The following is a 19770-nucleotide window of genomic DNA, read 5'->3' on the forward strand; positions in this document are numbered from 1 at the left end:
CAAAGAGATTTGATTTAATAATTTTGTGAACAATCTAAACCTGATTTTATTGCTGATTTTTAACCTAGAATTTTACAAAGAGATTTGGATTTTCTGGTTTTAAATTTAGATATTATTTGCAGTGAGAACTGATTTAATTTACAAAAGTGTTTAGAGTTCTAGATCTGTTCTTAATTGATTGAATCCTATTTATTTCTTGATTTCATATTTCATAATTTCCTGAGAAATTTCCTAGACCTAGCTTTTTGATCTTCTGAATTTACAACAACTTTCATTTAAATATTTGCGTTGCTTTTATTTTAATTCAATTTAATCTGTTTAGCATAATTATAAAACTCTATAATTTATTGTGTAGACTAGAGTCCTTGTGGAATTCGACCCCTAAGTATTACAGTGATCTCTTAATTTGAGAGAGTAGCTCAGGGTTAAATTTGAGCATATCAATACATAAGTGGAGAGACCATTTGGCTGAAGAACCACTCTTTTTTCCCACTCCCCATTCAAAGCCTTAGTCCCTAAGATGTATACTGGAGTTTGGATATGAACAATGTTGGCTACCTCTCCAAGTTATCAATTTATACTATCTACCTTTCACAATGACGATTTACCTTAGTTCATGTTCTTATCAGTTCCAAAATTTCGATCATTATTATTTCAAAGCTCAACAATACTAGCAATGATATCAATACCTAACTAGGTAACAACCAGCGCATAGTACGGATAAATCAATCAAATAAAATTATTATGAATAAAATTATTATTTGAGATCTAAGATTCGTTTGTACATTATTTTATTTTATTCAAATTTACGATTGTTTTATTTAAAAATATATTTCACCCGTGAAATCTATGAATATAGAAACGAATTTTAACGTGGTGTAGATATTTGTATGGACTTTATTTTAATAAAATATGAATAATTATCAACTTTAAAAAATAATTTGTTGTTTTTTAAAGAAGAATAATATAGATTCAAATTAAATGGTTACAAATAGTTTTAATTTGTGAATTTTGATTTAAATCTATAATGACATAGATATAATTAGTATAATTAATGATAGTTATTTGTTAAAATGTGCTTCGAACTCTCTAACGACGACAATCCGCATTTTCTTAAGAATGTTTATCTATTAATATATAGGAGATGCTACTAGTTTTGTAAATTCGACACACACAACTGTAATTAAATTGTTAATTATCCCAAACATATAATTTCTTTTTTTTTTTAACGCATATTCGATAATTCACAAAAAGTTAAGTTTTATCCCAAACCAAAAAAAAAAAAGGAAAATAGTCTGACTTTCGTATTTCTTACTTTATACATGTATTTACTTTAGTGTTATTAAAAGGAACAAAGTTTAGTATAAAGTACGTGTTTATACGTATGTAAATTGTGGGCAAGATTTTGGAATTTACAAAGGCAATGGAATTATCTTTCCGTACAGCGGCCGTGAAAGGGCTAAGGAAGAAGAAGGTGTGGTTGAAGGCAGACGAAGCCATGGTCACCAAGCCCGGTTCTAAATCCTGCGGGTTTGAGAATCTCACTGAGGATCTATTGATGGAGATACTGGTGAAGTTATCAGCTAAACAGGTGACGAGGTCAATGTGCGTCTCAAAACTTTGGTATTCCGTAATCTCCTCTCGCTATTTTACCAACCTTTTTCTTGAATCCTCATCAATGACGTCCAAACGACCGCGTTTACATATGTATCTTGTGAGAAAAAGATACCTACTTAATTATACGTGTCTTACATCATCGTCGCTTGATGATCACTTGGATACGCCTGTCTTTGTATTCGACGAAACTCTGGACATGCCAGGACTGGGAGGCTATTTCGTGAATGCTCTTCGTGGCTTGCTCTGTGTTAGGCTTGGGAGATGTGTGCGAATCTGTAACGTCACCACCAAGCAGCTCGTGGATTTGCCCATCATGAGATCAGAACTTCTGGCTGATGCCAATAACAATATTTGGAGCTTTTTTGGACACGACTCTGTTAATGATGAATACAAAGTGCTTAGCACAGTTTGGAAGGGGAGCAAGGGAGAGGGCATAATGAGATCCGAGCATCAGATGTTGGTACTTGGTCCTGAAGCTTATTGGAGAAACACTTATAACATCAGTACTCATCCTCATCGTCCTGACTCACAAGGTATCTTCATCAACGGTGTGTTGTATTATGGAGCTTGGATTTACAAGAACACATGTGTGGTTATGAGTTTTGACTTTGCTTATGAAGAGTTTGATTTTATTGAATTACCTGTTGAGGCTGGCATTGTCTGGCAAAAATATTGCGCGACCCTCATCAATTACGGAGGCAAGTTAGCTGTGTTAGAATACTCCAAGCTTTCATCTAATGCGAGCGTGGACCTGTGGGTTATGGAGAGTGCAGAGGATATGAAGTGGTCAAACAAGAATATTGTTTTACCTCTTTCACAAATGGATTTTTTCCATGGCGATAAGTTGGAGATACAATGCATGAGTCGATGCGGTGAGATTAGGCTACTAAAGACAGAGACGATATGGACTCCAACAACACCCTCTGTCATATATGATTTGGAGAAGAAAAAGATAACAAGAAGCCTTGAAATAAAAAGTTCCTTGTATTTGTATTGGAATTTCCATACGACTTTTTGGGAGGATGATATTGAGAGCATTATGTACTTGGAGACCTAGATTATGTTCGAAACTCCTAAGATTAATTTATTTATTAGGGTTAGATTAAACCACATTTAGTTGTAGAGAGAATCTAAATGAGGGTTTTTCTTTGGATTTTTTCAGATTTATTTTTTCTTTGGATTTTTTCTTTTTATCATCCATTTGGATACGAGTTGTTTCAAATAGTAGCCAAGATATGATCTATAATGCCATAATGGATAATATGTATTGAAAGTAATTTTTTTTCATTCAAAAAAAAAAAAGATATGATTCAAGCTATGGGCAGATAGGTACGTTTGGTTCATTAGATATTGTATTCTAGTTTTATTTTCCTCTTTCATCTAGATTAGTTTTTTTCCATCTGCCCACCAAGAAATCCTAAAAAAATTTGCTTGTTTATTTGTGATTTGCTAAATTTCACGACTTTTGATGATTTGGTTGTTGATCAAATAAAAGGCTAACTCGACTTGCTTCTTCTCCTTAACTATGCACTTCACTACCTTCAGTCATTGATTAATTCCTCTGTGTTTTCATTATTAGCATATAGCTGGTTATACCGGTTAACTCTGGTTAACTTGGGTTTGATGTGGTTTAATGACTGAGTATAAATACTTTAGAATTGGGATAATTGAGATTTTATCTTTGTAATATTCACTTTGTCAGTTACATAAATAAAGTTCCGTTATCTCTCCGGTCATCTTTTTAACTCTGATCATCTTGTTCGTCGGACTTTATCATGGTATCAGAGCTATCTCTTTGAGTTTTATACAACTTCCGCACTATCGTCCAGTTTTCTCTTAGATGCAATTTTTGCAATCTCTTCTTTTCGCGATTTGCGATTTGTTCATCGGAATTTGTTTTACACTTTTGATTTTGATGTTTTTGGTTTGATCGAGCTTGGGTAACAACGAATCTTGTGTTCAATTTCACAATTCGTGTTCAATTTCATTTTTTTTTGGATTCTTGGATTTTGCTCAAAGCAATGAACTCGCAAGATCAGCCTTCAGTTCCGATGACTCGACCACCGGTTCCACCGTCTTCTACCAGTGAGCAACGTTATCAAGTTGATCAATATGATAACTCCTATTATCTTCATAACGCTGATCATGTTGGTATGATTCTTGTTTCGGATCGTCTTTGTACTGCTTCTGATCAGGCCGGCCCAATAAATATATGGACCCTGAGCTAGAAAAAAATTTGGACCCTAATTTACATGGTAAAAAAAAAAAAAAATTGGACCCTAAATATAAAGGAAAAAAATCAAAAAAATGAGTGGACCCGGTGCACTGGCACACCCAGCACACCCCTAGAGCCGGGCCTGCTTCTGGTTTTCATTCTTGGAGAAGGTCGATGTGGATGGCCTTGAATACTAGAAATAAGTTGGGGTTTAAAAATGGTACAATAAGGAAACCAGCAGAGGATCATAGGGATTTTGGAGCTTGGTCTCGATGAAATGACATCGTTTCTAATTGGTTAATGAATTCTGTAGATAAAAAGATTGGTCAATCTTTACTTTTCATACCAACTGCTGAAGGCATATGGAAGAACTTGTTATCTCGTTTTAAGCAGGATGATGCTCCTAGGATCTTTGATATTGAACAGAAGCTTAGCAAGTTAGTTCAAGGATCTATGGATATCTCGACTTACTATACAACCTTGCTTACTTTGTGGGAAGAACTAAGGAATTATGTTGATTTGCCTGTTTGTATGTGTGGTCGGTGTGAGTGTGATGCAGCTATTAAGTGGGAGACTTTACAGCAGCGAGGCAGGGTGACAAAATTTCTCATGGGTTTGAATGAAGGTTATGATCAGACTAGGAGACACATTCTGATGCTCAAACCTGTTCCGAGTATTGAAGAAGTTTTTAATATGGTTACTCAGGATGAACGCCATATCACGGTGAAGCCTGCTACTCGTGTTGATAATGTTGCTTTTCAAACTACTGCTCCTCTGGTTAACAATGCAGAGAATGCTTATATTGCTGCTTACAACACTGCTCGACACACACAGAAACCTATGTGTATTCATTGTGGGAAAGTGGGACATACTGTGCAAAAATGCTACAAGTTACATGGATATCCTCCAGGACATGGGAAGGTGAATAATGGAGGGTTTAATCAGAAGGGAAACACACAATTTCAGCCACGGATGCCTATGGTGCCAGTCCAGCCGCGAATGCAACAACCTCAAATGTCCCTTATGGGAGTGCTATGCAAAATGCAAATGTTGTTGCTCAAGTTTACTCTGATATGGGAACTTATCCGGCTGAGGGAACCAATTCTTATGGACCTGTAGTTCCACAGTATGCAGCACACAATGTTCCTGGTGTTAATAACCTTCAAGGTCTTTCTCCGCAACAGGTTGAGCAATTGATTTCGCAATTTCGGGTAAATGTTCAGGTACAAGAGCCTGCGGCTTCTTCTTCTAGTACCTCTGGTAATACTGCAACTATTACAGAACATGGTCTGATGGCACATACATCTACTTCTGGTACTATAATTCATTTTCCTTCTACTTCTCTTAAATATGAGAATAATAATCTTGTTTTCAAAGATCATGTTCTTTCTACTCTTCAGAAATTTCTTCCTCATGATGCTTAGATAATTGATAGTGGGGCATCTATTCATGTTTGTTCAGATTTAGCTTTGTTTAGTGAACTAAGATTTGTGTCTAATGTCACTGTTATATTACCTAATGGTGCTAGGGTATCAATCACGCATACAGGAACTGTTCATATCACTCATACATTAGTTTTACATAATGTTTTACATGTACCGGATTTTAAATTCAATCTCATTAGTATCAGTTGTTTAGCAAAGTTTTTAAACTGTTCCGCTCATTTCTTTGAATATTTTTGTTTCATTCAGGAACTTTCTCAGGGCTTGATGATTGGGAGGGGTAGACTATTTCACAATCTTTACATTCTGGAACAAGAGAATGCGACCCTCTCTACATCAACACCTGCAGCTTGTTCCTCTGTTCAACCTTTCTCTGGTTCAGTGAGTGATGATAGTCAGCTTTGGCATCAGCGTTTAGGGTATCCCTCGTCTATTATTTTGCAGAAACTAGTTAGTTTGATTCCTGCTTTGAAGTCTTTTGTTTCTTCTCCTACTCCGTGTTCTATTTGTCCTTTAGCAAAGCAAAAGAGGTTAGCTTACGTTTGTCATAACAATTTGTCTAATCACCCTTTTGATCTTATTCATATGGATGTTTGGGGTCCTTTTAGTATTGAGTCAATAGAATGTTTCAAATATTCTCTTACCTTGGTTGATGATTGTAGTCGAACGACTTGGGTATACATGTTACGAAATAAATCAAATGTTGCTATTGCTTTTCCAGCTTTTATAATAAGAGAATCAAGGCTATTAGATCAGATAATGCACATGAATTAACTTTTTCAGAATTAATCAAAGAACATGGCATGTTACACTATTTTTCTTGTGCATATACACCACAACAAAATTCTGTAGTAGAAAGAAAGCATCAACACCTTTTGAATGTTGCTAGAGCATTGCTTTTCCAGTCTAATATATCTTTGCATTTTTGGAGTGATTGTATACTTACTGAAGTTTTCTTAATAAATAGATTACCTTCTCCTCTATGGGCAAACAAATCTCCTTTTAAACTTCTTTTACAAAAATTGCCAGATTACTCACTTTTAAAGAATTTTGGATGTCTTAGTTATGTTTCTACTAATGTTCAACATATAACTAAATTTGATCCTAGGGCTAAACCTTGTGTTTTTTAGGTTATCCAACTGGTTATAAAGGTTATAAAGTCTTGGATTTAGAATCTCAGGTTGTTTCCATCTCTAGAAATGTGATTTTCCATGAAAGTATTTTTCCTTTTAAGTCTAGTGATCTAGGTAGAATTGTTGTTGACATGTTTCCAAATTCTATTTTACCATTACCTGCTCCTTTACATTTTGTTGAATCTATGCCTTTGATTGATGAGGATAGCTTGATTTTTAACCCAGATAGAGCACCTGAATCATTACCATCTGCATCATTGTCATCACCATTAGTTCCTGCACCTACTGGTAATATAGCGACACAAGATACAGATGTTAGTATTCCAATCATAGCTAGGCCTAAGCGAACTACTAAAGCCCCTAGTTATTTTTCTGAGTATCATTGTTCTCTTGTCCCCTTTTCCTCATCTTTGCCACCTACTAATTTTAATACTTCCTTGTCTATAGTTAAAGACAATACACCTAAACAAACTACACCTTATCCTCTTTCTACAGTCGTTTCTTATGATCGATATACTCCTCTTTTTCAGTCTTATATCTTTTCTTATAACATGGAAACCAAGCCTAAAACGTTTCATCAGGCCATGAAATATGAGAAGTGGACAAATGCAGCGGATGCAGAGCTTCAGGCTCTTGAACTTGCTCATACCTGGGATGTTGAATCTTTGCCACCGGGTAAGAATGTCGTTGAATGTAAATGGATATTCACCATTAAATACAATCCGGATAGTACGGTGGAACGCTATAAAGCTCGTTTGGTAGCTCAAGGTTTTACACAACAGGAGGGAATTGATTATTTTCAGTTATAACTTATTGGCACGAGTTTGGAATGAACTACAACTTTATCCATACTTGTTGGATCATTCCTACAGTTTTTCTTAATTATCCTTATGTTGCTTTTTTTTTTTGTCCAGACCCCTAAGGCTAGTTTTACGGTATCGGGGTTGAAAATACTTTGTTTGCAATAAGATCCAGACATTGAGCGTCCTTCAAATGCTCTTTTTTCTTCTGTCCACGTATATAATATTTTCAAATTCCTTGGATTGAGTGAGGAAGAATGTTCTGGAGAGTACGTTGACCAGCTCTTCCAGATTTTTATAAGCAGCATTGAAGAATACGCTAAGTAATGTGGTGATACTTAACGTTATTAGATCAGGTTATAAGGCTTTCGTAACGCAATCTTCATTTTACGATTTTGATGATTTGGTTGTTGATCACATTGTAGTTAACCATGCACTAATCTTCTGCATGAAAGAAAGAAAAAGAAAAAGAAAAAAATCTGTATATGGCACGTGCTACAAAAAGTGTACACGTGTGTAATCATGGTTATCTCCATAATATCAAATCAGAAAAAGGAAGTAATCCATAGAGTTATCAAAATGCAGGAATTATTAAGAAAGATAATTAAATTAACCATTTGGATTAATCTTCTCTTCTAACTCAAACAACGACGATAAACAACAAACGCCCCTACTCTTCTCGCCTCTCGAAGTCTCCGGCAATAACCGTACGGACGTCGACGAGGTCTCATCAGAGGAAGAGTACGACGTGTACAACGAGATCGGCCACGACGACGAAAGAACATCTTCGACGCCTACGTCGGAACTAGGTTCTCCGGCGATATCTTTGGATGGTACAACTACAAAGTTTAACACCAAATCGACGAAGGCTGCGAAGATGTATCTATGGCTGGTCTTGGCGTTCACTTTCAAGAACCAAAATAGAAGTTTCTCGAGGCTTTTCCAGTCATGATGAAGAGCGTGTGCTTCAACCATCTTTTCCATTGAGTTCTTGAAATCAGAGTAAGGATCGTTTGTTTCCAAGGACAAGAGCATGAAGCCTTCTTCTTCATCATCATGATCTTCTCTCTTGGTAGCGCAATCGAGTATAGAGTTCGATGTTCCTCTCTGTTCGAAGATGAGTCTTTTCGATGATTTTAGGCCTCTAATCACATTCTCTATAGACTCTATTTCCGGCGGATTTTCCATGACGTGGCTGGTGGAGGAGAAGGATGAGTAGGACGAGTAGGACGAGGAGGAGGAGAAGCTTCTTGGTGGTGGCTCGGATTCATCGACATGTTTAGGTTTGTTAACGGTTACGGAAGCTCTTGAAGATGTTGTTTTTGGGTTTTGTTGATGACAAGAAGGCCATGGCCATGAAGAGGAAGAAGATGATGAACTTGAAGAAAATGAAGAAGATGAAGTCATGTTGTTCTTGTTTAGGAATGGGAGTTTCATTTTCCTTACCATTTTGGTTTTTTTTTTTTTTTTGGTTCTTAAGAAAATAAGACAAGACGAGAATGCAATTTTCTCTTTTTTTTTGGGGTTGGATTCAAAATTATAGAGAATTAATGGTGAGAGAGCGAAGGAAGATTTTAAGGCTTTTGAAAAAGAGAGTAGAGGCAGCAGCACCAAAGGATGCGGGGTCATTTTTTACAAAAGAGAAAACTTTATTAGATTTATTAAATTTTATTAAATTTTGATTTTCTTTTTTTGGTTAGTGTATTTAATTATTGGCACCCAAATTTATTGTTGTTTTGTTGGGGATCATTCAATTTTTTTAAGTACATTTTCCCGGTTAAAACTTTTGTGTGTTTTTCTAACAATTTTGATAATTTGAATCTCCAGAATCTATTATCTATATATATCTGTTTGAATATTAATTAATACATGGACTACTCCTAATAGTATATAAACTCACTTCAAAACTTAAGTAAACTGTAAATGCTCATGGAATTGATACTTTTGCGTAAAAGTATCAAAAGATACTTTTGCGTAATTGCGTTAGTCACAGAAAATGTAGATCAAATACATGATAGGTCTGTTTGGTAACATGCATAAAGTTTTACAGAAAACGGTAGCTGAAGCTGTAAACTATTATGAAATAGTGGAAAACTGTAAAAAAAGTTGTACAGTTTTTTTGTAAAATGGTTATCAATCAGTGTCGATATAAGTCAATGCATATTGTAGTAATTTAAGTATACTTTATCTAAAAATAATTTAAAATTTAACACATCTATGAAACTTTTAAAATTTTTATGTATTTGATAATGAGCAAATTATTAAAAAGAAAAAAGAAACAAATATCATTGTAATTAAATAAAATTAAATTTTAGGAAATGGAACGTAACTACCTACTGAACTAGTGTTGTGAGAAAAGAGTTATCAACGTCAATGTTTGATTAAATGTTCCTATTAAAAATTGACAGGCAACTATTAAACTATAGATAGATACAACAACATGACATAAACGATCTCCAAAATAAATGAGTTCAACAATATGGATCGCCAAAATAATTGATTGAAACTTGATAGCTGTACCTGTCGAAAATATCCACCATGATCATTATAATGTAAGCATTTCTTGAAATAGACTACAAATTTGCAATATCGATGAAGCTGCACTTATTCAGTAAAGTATACCATCAAAAATAGTATTCAATCATAGTAATCACCAGTGATCAACTAAACCCCCCCCCCCCCCCNNCGGTTTTGTTAAAAATGGGAAACTTCATTTACATAGTTTGAACAATCATCTCTTATAAACTGCATTAGTTAATTAGTAAAATGATTCGGTAGTATAGAAATCAACTCTCATCTTGGGCTGTTTGCACAGATTCACATAGTTTGAACAATCAATTATATACAATCAAACAAAAAAAAATGATTCTTTACTATAGAACTCTGAATTCAATGTGCTCTATGAAATTTGGATAGTCTTTTATATTAGTTTCACCAAAAGTTGGGACCATAACCCTAAATCTTTCGTGTTAGTGTGACGTCATGTTTAGAACAAAATTTCGTAGAATGTGTAGACAACTAAGATGAAAAAAAAAATTCAATTAAAATGAGAACAAGGTATTTAAAACATATATATATATATAATATATATCAATAGATACTAGCTAGATAGGCATGTACGTGTACGAGTACGTATCCCACACTTTAAATATAACACGAACTAATAAATAAATAAAACGAGAACTAATAAACGCATTTAAAAATAGGTTACTCAACGAACAGTCGAAGGAACCAACCAACTATCAAAAAGATATGACGTCGATGTTAGACAAATATTATAAAGTTCCGTGGCAGTCGCTTCAACTGAAACATTTCCCAATTTTAATAGTAATAATTCATTCACATATCTTTGTCGAATCTGAAACTGATACAACTTTAATATGATAGGACCTTAAAAAGTTAAAGCATCGTGGCCATCGGCTAGCTTGACCTGTCCGGCTTGAATACGAACATATCTAAAAGAATAATTTTAGATTGATCTACGTCGAAACAATATTTTGCTTACAAATTTTGGTCTGAGTCCAACCCAAATAGTTTAACGTTGGAATTTATTAAGTTTTAAAGTGTAAATAACGAAAGAAAACAAAATAAACAGACAAAATTTTCTTCAAAACTATACCAGACTATGCTGCGATTTTAATTGTAACAAAATATATAGCTATCGGTGAAACCTTAGCAGCAAATAAATTAAAAAAGAAAGGTGAAAAGACAAGTGAGCAATACAAAAAGAGAGTTAAAGAGAGACAAAAGTGTAAATGCTTATATCTTTACGTATTTCCTCATGTAGACTTGTTTCCCACAAACATAATGTACTTCCGAATCTTATAAAGCAGTTTAAAAAGATATAGTTACTTTTTACATATACTTTCATTTTTATTCACTGTTTTTAGCAGTTACATGCATATATATTAGTTATAAATTGTCAGCAGAAGAGACATGTGTAATAACGTTGATTGTTAAAAGATTTTTATACCGACAATGAAAATTTTGATGAGTCTTATGTCGATAGAATTAGTCAAGAGTTTTCAACTACCGAGCATTTGCAGTTTTCCCAAAAATAATACTATTACATTAAGAATTATATGTCCGGTCATGTGTATCGAAGACAATGGGATTGATGGCCAGGGCGTACAAAATCTATTGGTTTGTCCGTTTGTATTTGGACCACAATGGAGTTGGATGAAATGTATTTGCAAATAAAAATTATTAAGTTGCCTAGCTCTTGTAGCTCACCGGTCAACGAAGGCATATAATGGTGCAACGCTTGACTGGTTCGAGACGAGGCTGGGCATCATAGAGAGAGGAATGAGAGAGAGATCGAGAGAAGCTAAGAACCATGTGATTCATAGCCATATGAGATATTCTAAAATATCTCTAAAAAAAATAATAATAATAAAAAAAACAATTATTAAGTTAAATTGAAACTCTATACTTTGCAACCCTTTTTTTCCTTTGGTCTTTGTCGATGTCATGCTTGCATGTATATGATCCACCAACAAATTAAAAACACCTTTATCTATATATATAATAGAATGGAAGTAAGTAAGGATTAAAAAGAAAGGATTCAAACTATAGCTTCATACCTTCCTTTTGTGATGCGCACATCTGCGCATGCATGCATGTTACGAGGCTCAAGAATATATATATGGACCTCATCATCACCTACTCTATAGTATAACTCAATATTTTTACTACAATTAGTGATGAAATCATTAATTGGAACTAATCTATTACAAAACAATTGTGATGCTTTGTGAATAAAATTGTATTTTTATTTGATAAATGAACAACAACAAAATATATTAATTATATTAAAAATGTACCGTACCTACCATATATCAGCATGAGTCACGCATGGAAAGCAAAGAACGAATTATCTCACGAATATACGAATTGATAACATAACATAAGAGATGAAATGCTCAGACAGAGATCTCTTAATTGGGTCCGCATCAATCCCTCTTGACGTACGTAACTCGATACGCTTCTAACCGAGGACAATCGTCAACTGCATGTTTACTTCTTCTCTCATGCATGAATAATCATATATCTATTGATCAGTAGTCTGCACGATACATTTGGATGTAGCCGCGATGAAGCGAGTGTACCGCAACCATCTCCACCATGAACCACTTGAAATTAGAGAAAATGTAGATGGATTCCAAGGGCAAGAGCATGAATCCTTGTTCCTCATCTCTTCCAGAATAGAGTTTGATTCTCCTTTATGTTCAAAGATGAGTCGTTTTGATAATTGTATTCCTTTGATCACATTCTCTATGGACTCGGTCTCCGGCAGCTCTTCAATGGCATCGATGGAGGAGGATGAGGAAGAGGAGGAGATGATGGCAGGAAGCGGTTTTTCCTCGTCCATATCTTCTCCATTTTCCTCCTTCTCCTCATCCTCTTCCTCAACCCCCTTTTCCTCCTCGTCCACCATCTCCTCTTCCTCATCCCCCTTTTCCTCCTCCTCCTCTTCGACGTCGTCAGTAGGGTTGATTGCGGTGGTATTGACTCTGAAAGATTGTGTTCTAGGGTTTTGGTGACAAGAAGGCCATCCCCATGATGATGAATCTGAACTTGAATAACATGATGATGAAAAACTCTTGTTTAAAAATGGGATTTTCATTTTTTTTTTCCCTCTTTGTTGTTCGTATCTTTCCTAATTTCTTGGGTTGGAAATCAATATGAGAAAATTGCTTAGGGGGAGTATAAAAGGGTTTTGGGGTGGGTGATAGATATCGTGAAACTTCGTATTTATTGTTGAACCTAAAGGAATGTACGATTAAAAGTGAACAAAGGGTTAAGACTTAAGAGTCTTTTGGATATCTGATTTTCGGGTACGTAAATCCAAAGCACGAGAAAGAAAATACATAAGTCCAAAAACAACGTAATAAATCTCAAAAATTAGCAAAAAAAAAACTTACTGTATTATTATACTCTTATTATCATTATTATTATGAATAGTAAATTTATAAGTTCATTTACGGATTCTCGTAGACAAATAAGTAAATACCTAGTTTTCATGTCGCTAGACATACATACTCGAACCTCAAATCTCAATTCACAAGTAAAAAAAAATTATAATGGTTCGAGACGGATCTTGATTCTACATAATAAAAGGTTATTACTACGACGTATAGGATTATATATAAATTATTCTTTGAAATGTTTGTATTATTCGAAAAAATTAAGTTTAGAAAACATCGTTGACCGTGTTACAATATTGCTGATCCATAATTATTATACTTATAAGTTTGGTCGTACTGTTACGGTACATAGTTATTTATCAACCATAACAATTATTTGTCCCTTTGGTCCATCTAATTTTGGTGAACATAATAATAACTGTACTATCACAATTTATTTTCTTTTTAATGTTCCTGTAAAACATTAGTCGACAGCACACAAATGTTTAAAATATGGATGTAACAACAGATCTCCGGAACTTAATTTCACAATGTCACCGTAACTATTAGTTGAAACTTGACAGTTGACAACTTCACTTACGGCATGTGATTATGCGTATTACGTATATGTCCTAACCGATTTTTCACAATTTCTCGAATATACACTACAAGAAAACAAGGCGATTACTGACGGAGAAATTACTGACGGCACTAATCTGTCGGTAATTACCGACGGCTTATTGACGAATATCTGACAGAAGATTAGTTTGTCGGTTGTTCGTCAGAAATTTACTGACGGACAAAATCCGTCGGTAATCCTTTAGTTTTTCTGACGGATTACTGACGGATATATAATTTTCTTCGCGTGTGTCAAATTTGGGTTGGTGATTTTTGATCTGTCGGTAATCTGTCATAAATAACCGATGGAAAACTGACGGATATTAACTTTTCGTCGGGTGTGTCAAAATTTGGTCTGTTTTTTTCGATCCGTCGGTAATCCGTCAGTAATAACCGACGGATTACTGACGGTTTATATGTGGATAATGTAAAATCTTTCTAACTTAGCTCCATAATGCATTATTTTATAAGCAATGTATAAAAGATGAGTTTTCAATGCCTAACTAATCTTGTTTTAAACAACATTCTTAAAAATTTGTGTTTTTATAGAAAAATGAGTTGTTTACTTAAAAGACTTATGGTGTGGTATTACATATTATGGGGATTATGGGTAAGTATTTGCCATGTGTCTTTGAAATTATTTTTTCTCTCTAATTTAATCATATAGATGTTTATTTTCACAAATGATTTTGTGGTTAGTATATAATACATATTATATACATATTTGTCAATAAAAATTATGAAATTAAGAGTTTTAATCTTAAATCCGTCAGTAATCCGACAAATATAATATTGACAAAATTTTAGTATCTGTCGGTAATCTGTCGGAAATAACTGACGGAAAACCGACGGATATCAAATTTTTTGCCCGCAAGCTAAATAAAGTCAAATTTTTGGGACGCGGGAAATGAAAAAATTAAGACATCCATCAGTTATTCCGTCAGTACCGTCGATATTACCAAAGCACTTCATCTTCTTCTCCCCATATTGTTTTTACTTTTCCAAAAATCTTTCTCAAATCCTCTCTCCATGGCTGACCTCCATAGATTACTTCCTTCAAATATGGCTAGTCTCTCCTACCACTCTCTCCAACTTCTTATAAGATAAGTTCTCTTTTTATCTGTTTAAAAATTTTGCTTAGTTCTCTTAGATTTCTTAGGAATAAGATAGATTTGTTAGGTTTGATAGTTTGTTCTATTTGGGTGTTATTGATTTGATGAATTGGTTTGTAAGAGATGTGTGTTAGATTTGTTAGAATTGGGTTTTATTGGATTTGATGATTTGGTTTTGATTAATTGGATTTGATGAATTTGTTTAGTTTTTTTAGGGATGGGTATAAGATTTTTATACATTTTATAATTTTTGATATATTTTGTTTGTTTTTTACAATGGTTTCTAATATTGTTAGTATTTATTTTATACATTTTATTTATTTTCAGTTAAGTATATATTGTATATTATGAATTTTTGATATTGTTAAGTATATATTGTTATTTTTTGGAACAATTTTTAGTGTTTTTTAAGAATTTCTTGTTTTGGGTTTTTAGAATATATTTTCTCAAAGTTTTAAACTTCTGAATTTAAATATTTAAGCATTTAGATAATAAATATTTTTAGTATTTAATTAAAATTGTATAATTATGCTAATTTTATTTTTCTAAAATTTTAATTTTTTTTTAATATTATATATATAATCCGTCGGTAATTCCGTCGGTATAATGAGAAATTTACGAATCGTTAGCCGTCAGAAATTCGTCAGTAAAACGACTGTCAGAAATCCGTTGGTAGAATTTCTGTCAGAAATCCGTCGGATAAACTTCTGTCGGAAATCCGTCAGTAATGTCTGACGGATTTCTGACAGAATAATTTTTCCGACAATCTAGATCCGACGGACGTTTCTGTCGGTTTTTGGTCAGTAATGCGTGTTTCCGACGGCTATCTGACAGATATGCCTGTCAGATCTAAGCTGTTTTCTTATAGTGATATATTATTTTCTTTATCTGTTTTTTGTTCTTAAAGAAAAAATTATAGAGCTTTTTTTTTTTTACATTATAGAGATTACATCTATGATCTATCACCATAAGATCCAGGTTGGATTCTGTGTTGTTAATGTTTGGGCTTGAATATGATGAAACATAATTAATTGAGCTTCTGAGGAAGGTGTAAATGTGTTATATATATAGGTTTTAATAAGGTTCAACCACATTTTCCCATTTACATATTTAATTATTTGGTTTTCGAAGACCACTCCTAAAGTCATAGCTCAACTGGGTTAAAAAAAAAAATGATTCAAGGAAGTTTAAGGAGTTATTTGATCTCAAAATGACAAAATCTCTCTCTAATAAAATAAAGAGTTCATTTAGTAACAAAGAATTCCAAAATCATAGTGGCAACAACAATTGAAAGAAACTACTGTCCAGTCTGTCCGTTACGTAAAATGGATATCGTATCATGGAAAGAACTAAAGAGACAAAGTGTAGTGAATTTTCAATCCATGACCATGACCATGACCACGATAAAACAAACCTCAAGGATCGTATCAGACACACAGGACATTGCTAAGATATCCTTATAAGACATAGAGGTCCACATGTCGAAGATATGATTGTTTCTCTGTCGAATTTTTAAGTGTTTGACTGAGATGCTAAATCAAGAACGAGGACACGGAACATCAAGCAGTGCATGAAGAACTTATGTACAATTTATCATTCGATCGATGTGGATCATCATCAGTGGAAAAGTGTTCTAATTTCGATTGTGACGAAACTATATCAAAGGTTATGTCAATCAGTTTCACCATGGCTTTAGTTCAATCGAATCACAGAAACAAAAATTAGGGTCATGAAGCTGGCCATGGCATCTTTTTCCATCGGTTTGGATTTAAAGATTCAAATCTTTATGATACTTTGTTGTTGAGAAGAACATTGGTACATTACATCACAAACAAATAAAATCTAGCAGAATTCATTAAGTTTACGGGTGAGAAAATATGTTAGAATAAACGAAAAGTAAATTCAAAAGATTGAACACATATGGAGTGGGGGAAGAAGCTGTTTTTGATATTTGCACACAATGATAAAACTTCAGATGATCAATTGAACAACATCATCATCATCACCATACCATCTTTTTTGATGAATTAAGACAGAAAAAAGAAAAAAGCTTGAGAACGACAATGGAGGACCCCAAGATACATACTTCGGTATTAGATGGGGCAATGATTTTTTCAGCAAACCAGAAGAAGATCCCAGAAGCAACTAGAAGCAAGTACCTTCTGGAGGTTGAACAAGCTTACGGTTATGTGACGTGGCCATTTCCTTCTTCAGCTGTGTCAGTATATCCTCCATTGTGTACTCTCTTTGCCAGTTTGCAAGAAGCCCAAATTTCTTAGGTTCCACCTATACACACACATATACGCATTAAAAAGTTACAGTACATCCAAAGGAACAAGACAGAGAATGAGAAGGAAGGTGGCGAGTTTAGGCGTACCACTCCTGTTTCGTGGTTGACACAACCCATGTTAACACGTGAATGGAACCGGACAGTTGGAGGTTTCTCAGGGTAATCTTTGTCACAAAAGAGCTTCAACTGATAGATTCTACCTTCATGAACAGTCTACACATAGGAGGACATACATCTGTTAGTACAAGTAGAAGAAGCCACTAAAAAGTTGTCAATAATAAGATCAATGCTTCTTAAAACACTTGTTAGCAAATAAAAGCAAAAGATATAACTACGTTGTGAGGACCGATGATGGTGCCAGTCCAAGAACGCATATAGATGTCATCTCCATCATCCATTCCATAGCTCACGGTTCCATCTCCAATACCTTTCTCCCCACGTTCAAGCTCCTCCAACAACCGAAAATTCCTCGGAACTATAACGTAATAAGAAAACACAACTCATATCACAACGCAATCATTTTTAAATTTTAAACAGGAGAATTGCAAACACATAAAAAAAAACATCTTTCTAATCAAAAAAGAGAATCGAAAACATCAATTTAACAATTATCCACAAACACTTCCTATGTTCTAAGGTCCTAGAAGCAATCAAACACAAGAATTGGGAACATCAGCTAATCATTTTCAGATAATTATTAGAATCAACTGATCAATCTACATACATGAAGACTTGTATAAACAGAGCGATCAGACTAAAAACAGAGTAATGAAATTGGCGAAAGGCGAAAGATCAAAGAATCAATTTTTTAATTTTATATAATAGATCGACGAAACCCATGAGAACAATCTCAAAAACCCTATCGATCAAACACACAAATAAAACCCAATACGAGTTCTAAAAACCCTAACTAACCCAATAATACGGATTCACAAAACCCTAGAAAAATGAACAATCAAAACGAGAACAGACCCGAAAGAATCGAAATATTTGTTTACCAACAACACTAGATCCTCCTGAGCCAAGAGTCATAATCGATAAAGTTGTGGTTTGGATCCGACTGATTTTGAGATCTGATCGAGTACAGAGAGAGAGAGAGAGGCGAGGCGAGATGAGATGAACGCTAAAGGGGAGAAATCGAGAGAGAATCTGGTGAAAAGACAGAAAGCTAAAACGTGAGGGGCAAATTTAGACAAATTGGGTACTTTCGGGGAGAGGGAAAAGGTTAAATATTTTTCAACTTTACCACCCACAAGTTTGTTTTTTCTATTGTTAAATTCCTACAAGTTATAATAGTTACAGAAACACCCACTCGTTTACGAATCATTCTTTGACTCGATATTTCCTTCTTCTATTTTCTTTTCGGTCAACAAACTAAAAGATCAGTTCAAACGAGCCAATTAGAATGAAAAACATTTACATAAATGAGTAAGTGCGAAACTGAACAAACATATCGCGCCAGCTTATCCGCTTTACCATTCTGCAAACTAGGGATCAAGACCAAAGAGAAAATGGTGAATTCATCCTTATCAGCTTCAATCTCATCCAGATAAATCATGAAAGCAGACCACTCAGAAGGCGAAGACACTATCTTCACCAAGTCATCGCAATCTATTAGGAAGACAACATTCTGATTATCTGCGCCAATCATACACCTCATCGTCCATACCAGAGCTTCAACCTCAGCGTGAAAAGGTGAAAGACTACGACGGAGGTTGGTTGCTCCCATAGTTGGGGGCTCCCCTACAGAGGATAGACAATACCACCCGCGACCAATATATTGGTATGACGCTTTCCATGACCCATCCACAAAACAGTTATAACTCGTAACATGTCTACCCACCCCAAAAATATTGTCACTCGCAGGACCCGTTCGGATATCGCCATATGGAGGATTCGCTGAAACTTCAGCCTGCACCGAAGACCAAACCTTGAATTCATCCTCCGTTAGCCAAAAAATTGCAAGTGGATTAGAGTCGAAGTTGCTAAAAACTTTATCATTCCACGCCTTCCAAATATACCATAAAAGCCAAGTATAGAAATCTGCCAAGGGAACCTGCTGAAAAATCCATATTTGCATAAATCGACGAGGAAGGAAAAAAACCCCGGCCCCGTCGGAAACGGGGATAATGCCTAAACATGTCTCGCCGGAGGACACTCAAAAAAAACATGATTGATTGTCTCTTTCAACCAACCACAAAGCGCACACTTAATATCACAACCCATTCCGCATTGCCCGGAGATTCGTGGTTGTTGCGACACAGCCAGTGAGTACTTGTCACATAAAATGCCTAAGTTTTGGAGGACACCGAATCTGCCAAACAAAGGCTTGTAATGGAATAATATTGGGGCGAGAAGCTGTCGTAACAGTGGAAACGACCTTATGCTGCCGCAAAGTATTATAGCCTGATTTGACCGTATAAATGCCATTTTTTGTGAGATGCCAGTCCAACCTATTTGGTGAGGGATAACTTCCCAAAGGTATAGCCGAAATGATGGTAACATCCTCCGGTACAAAAGTAGCCAAAAACAAAGCCATATACCAGGAGTTTGAACTCCTGTCAATGAGAATATTAACTCGAAGCGAAGGGTCGAAAGACGACTCTGTGCGCAGTGCTGGTCTCGGGAGTTGAGCAG

At 34.8% G+C, this 19770-nt stretch overlaps 4 protein-coding genes across 5 annotated transcripts; 1 reads left to right on the forward strand and 3 right to left on the reverse strand.

The window, feature by feature from the left end:
* Positions 1424-2674, forward strand: LOC104715590 (putative F-box protein At3g52320). The gene is made up of 2 exons (XM_010432982.1): positions 1424-1913; positions 2013-2674. The coding sequence occupies exons 1-2, from the start codon at positions 1424-1426 to the stop codon at positions 2672-2674; spliced, it is 1152 nt and encodes a 383-aa protein (XP_010431284.1).
* On the reverse strand, positions 7760-8835 carry LOC104711804 (transcription repressor OFP18-like). The gene has a single exon (XM_010428568.2). The coding sequence runs from the start codon at positions 8654-8656 to the stop codon at positions 7817-7819; it is 840 nt and encodes a 279-aa protein (XP_010426870.1). The 5' UTR covers positions 8657-8835; the 3' UTR covers positions 7760-7816.
* On the reverse strand, positions 12042-12862 carry LOC104715591 (transcription repressor OFP15-like). The gene has a single exon (XM_010432983.2). It carries the CDS (start codon positions 12831-12833, stop codon positions 12258-12260), a length of 576 nt encoding a protein of 191 aa, XP_010431285.1. The 5' UTR covers positions 12834-12862; the 3' UTR covers positions 12042-12257.
* On the reverse strand, positions 16722-18329 carry LOC104711806 (ubiquitin-conjugating enzyme E2 variant 1D). Of its 2 annotated transcripts, none has more exons than XM_010428569.2 (4): positions 18132-18329; positions 17466-17608; positions 17221-17346; positions 16722-17129 (listed from the first exon to the last, which is right to left on the reverse strand). In XM_010428569.2, exons 1-4 carry the CDS (start codon positions 18163-18165, stop codon positions 16989-16991), a joined length of 444 nt encoding a protein of 147 aa, XP_010426871.1. In that variant the 5' UTR covers positions 18166-18329; the 3' UTR covers positions 16722-16988. The 2 variants fall into 2 exon arrangements, with proteins under 2 accessions (XP_010426871.1, XP_010426872.1); XM_010428570.2 differs by having other exon boundaries at positions 17469-17608; positions 18132-18328.

This window comes from Camelina sativa, chromosome 9, assembly GCF_000633955.1.
Source record: "Camelina sativa cultivar DH55 chromosome 9, Cs, whole genome shotgun sequence".
NCBI lineage: Eukaryota > Viridiplantae > Streptophyta > Magnoliopsida > Brassicales > Brassicaceae > Camelina > Camelina sativa.

Bases quoted from the DNA above. Each gene is read 5' to 3' on its own strand.
- LOC104715590 (XM_010432982.1), top strand. From the start codon at position 1,424: ATGGAATTATCTTTCCGTACAGCGGCCGTGAAAGGGCTAAGGAAGAAG. The intron at 1,914-2,012 runs TCGTGGATTTGC...ATGAATACAAAG, and splicing joins TAACGTCACCACCAAGCAGC to TGCTTAGCACAGTTTGGAAG.
- LOC104711804 (XM_010428568.2), bottom strand. From the start codon at position 8,656: ATGGTAAGGAAAATGAAACTCCCATTCCTAAACAAGAACAACATGACT.
- LOC104715591 (XM_010432983.2), bottom strand. From the start codon at position 12,833: ATGAAAATCCCATTTTTAAACAAGAGTTTTTCATCATCATGTTATTCA.
- LOC104711806 (XM_010428569.2), bottom strand. From the start codon at position 18,165: ATGACTCTTGGCTCAGGAGGATCTAGTGTTGTTG. The intron at 17,347-17,465 runs GTTATATCTTTT...TCCTATGTGTAG, and splicing joins TCATCGGTCCTCACAACGTA to ACTGTTCATGAAGGTAGAAT. The intron at 17,130-17,220 runs GTACGCCTAAAC...GTGTGTGTATAG, and splicing joins TCAACCACGAAACAGGAGTG to GTGGAACCTAAGAAATTTGG.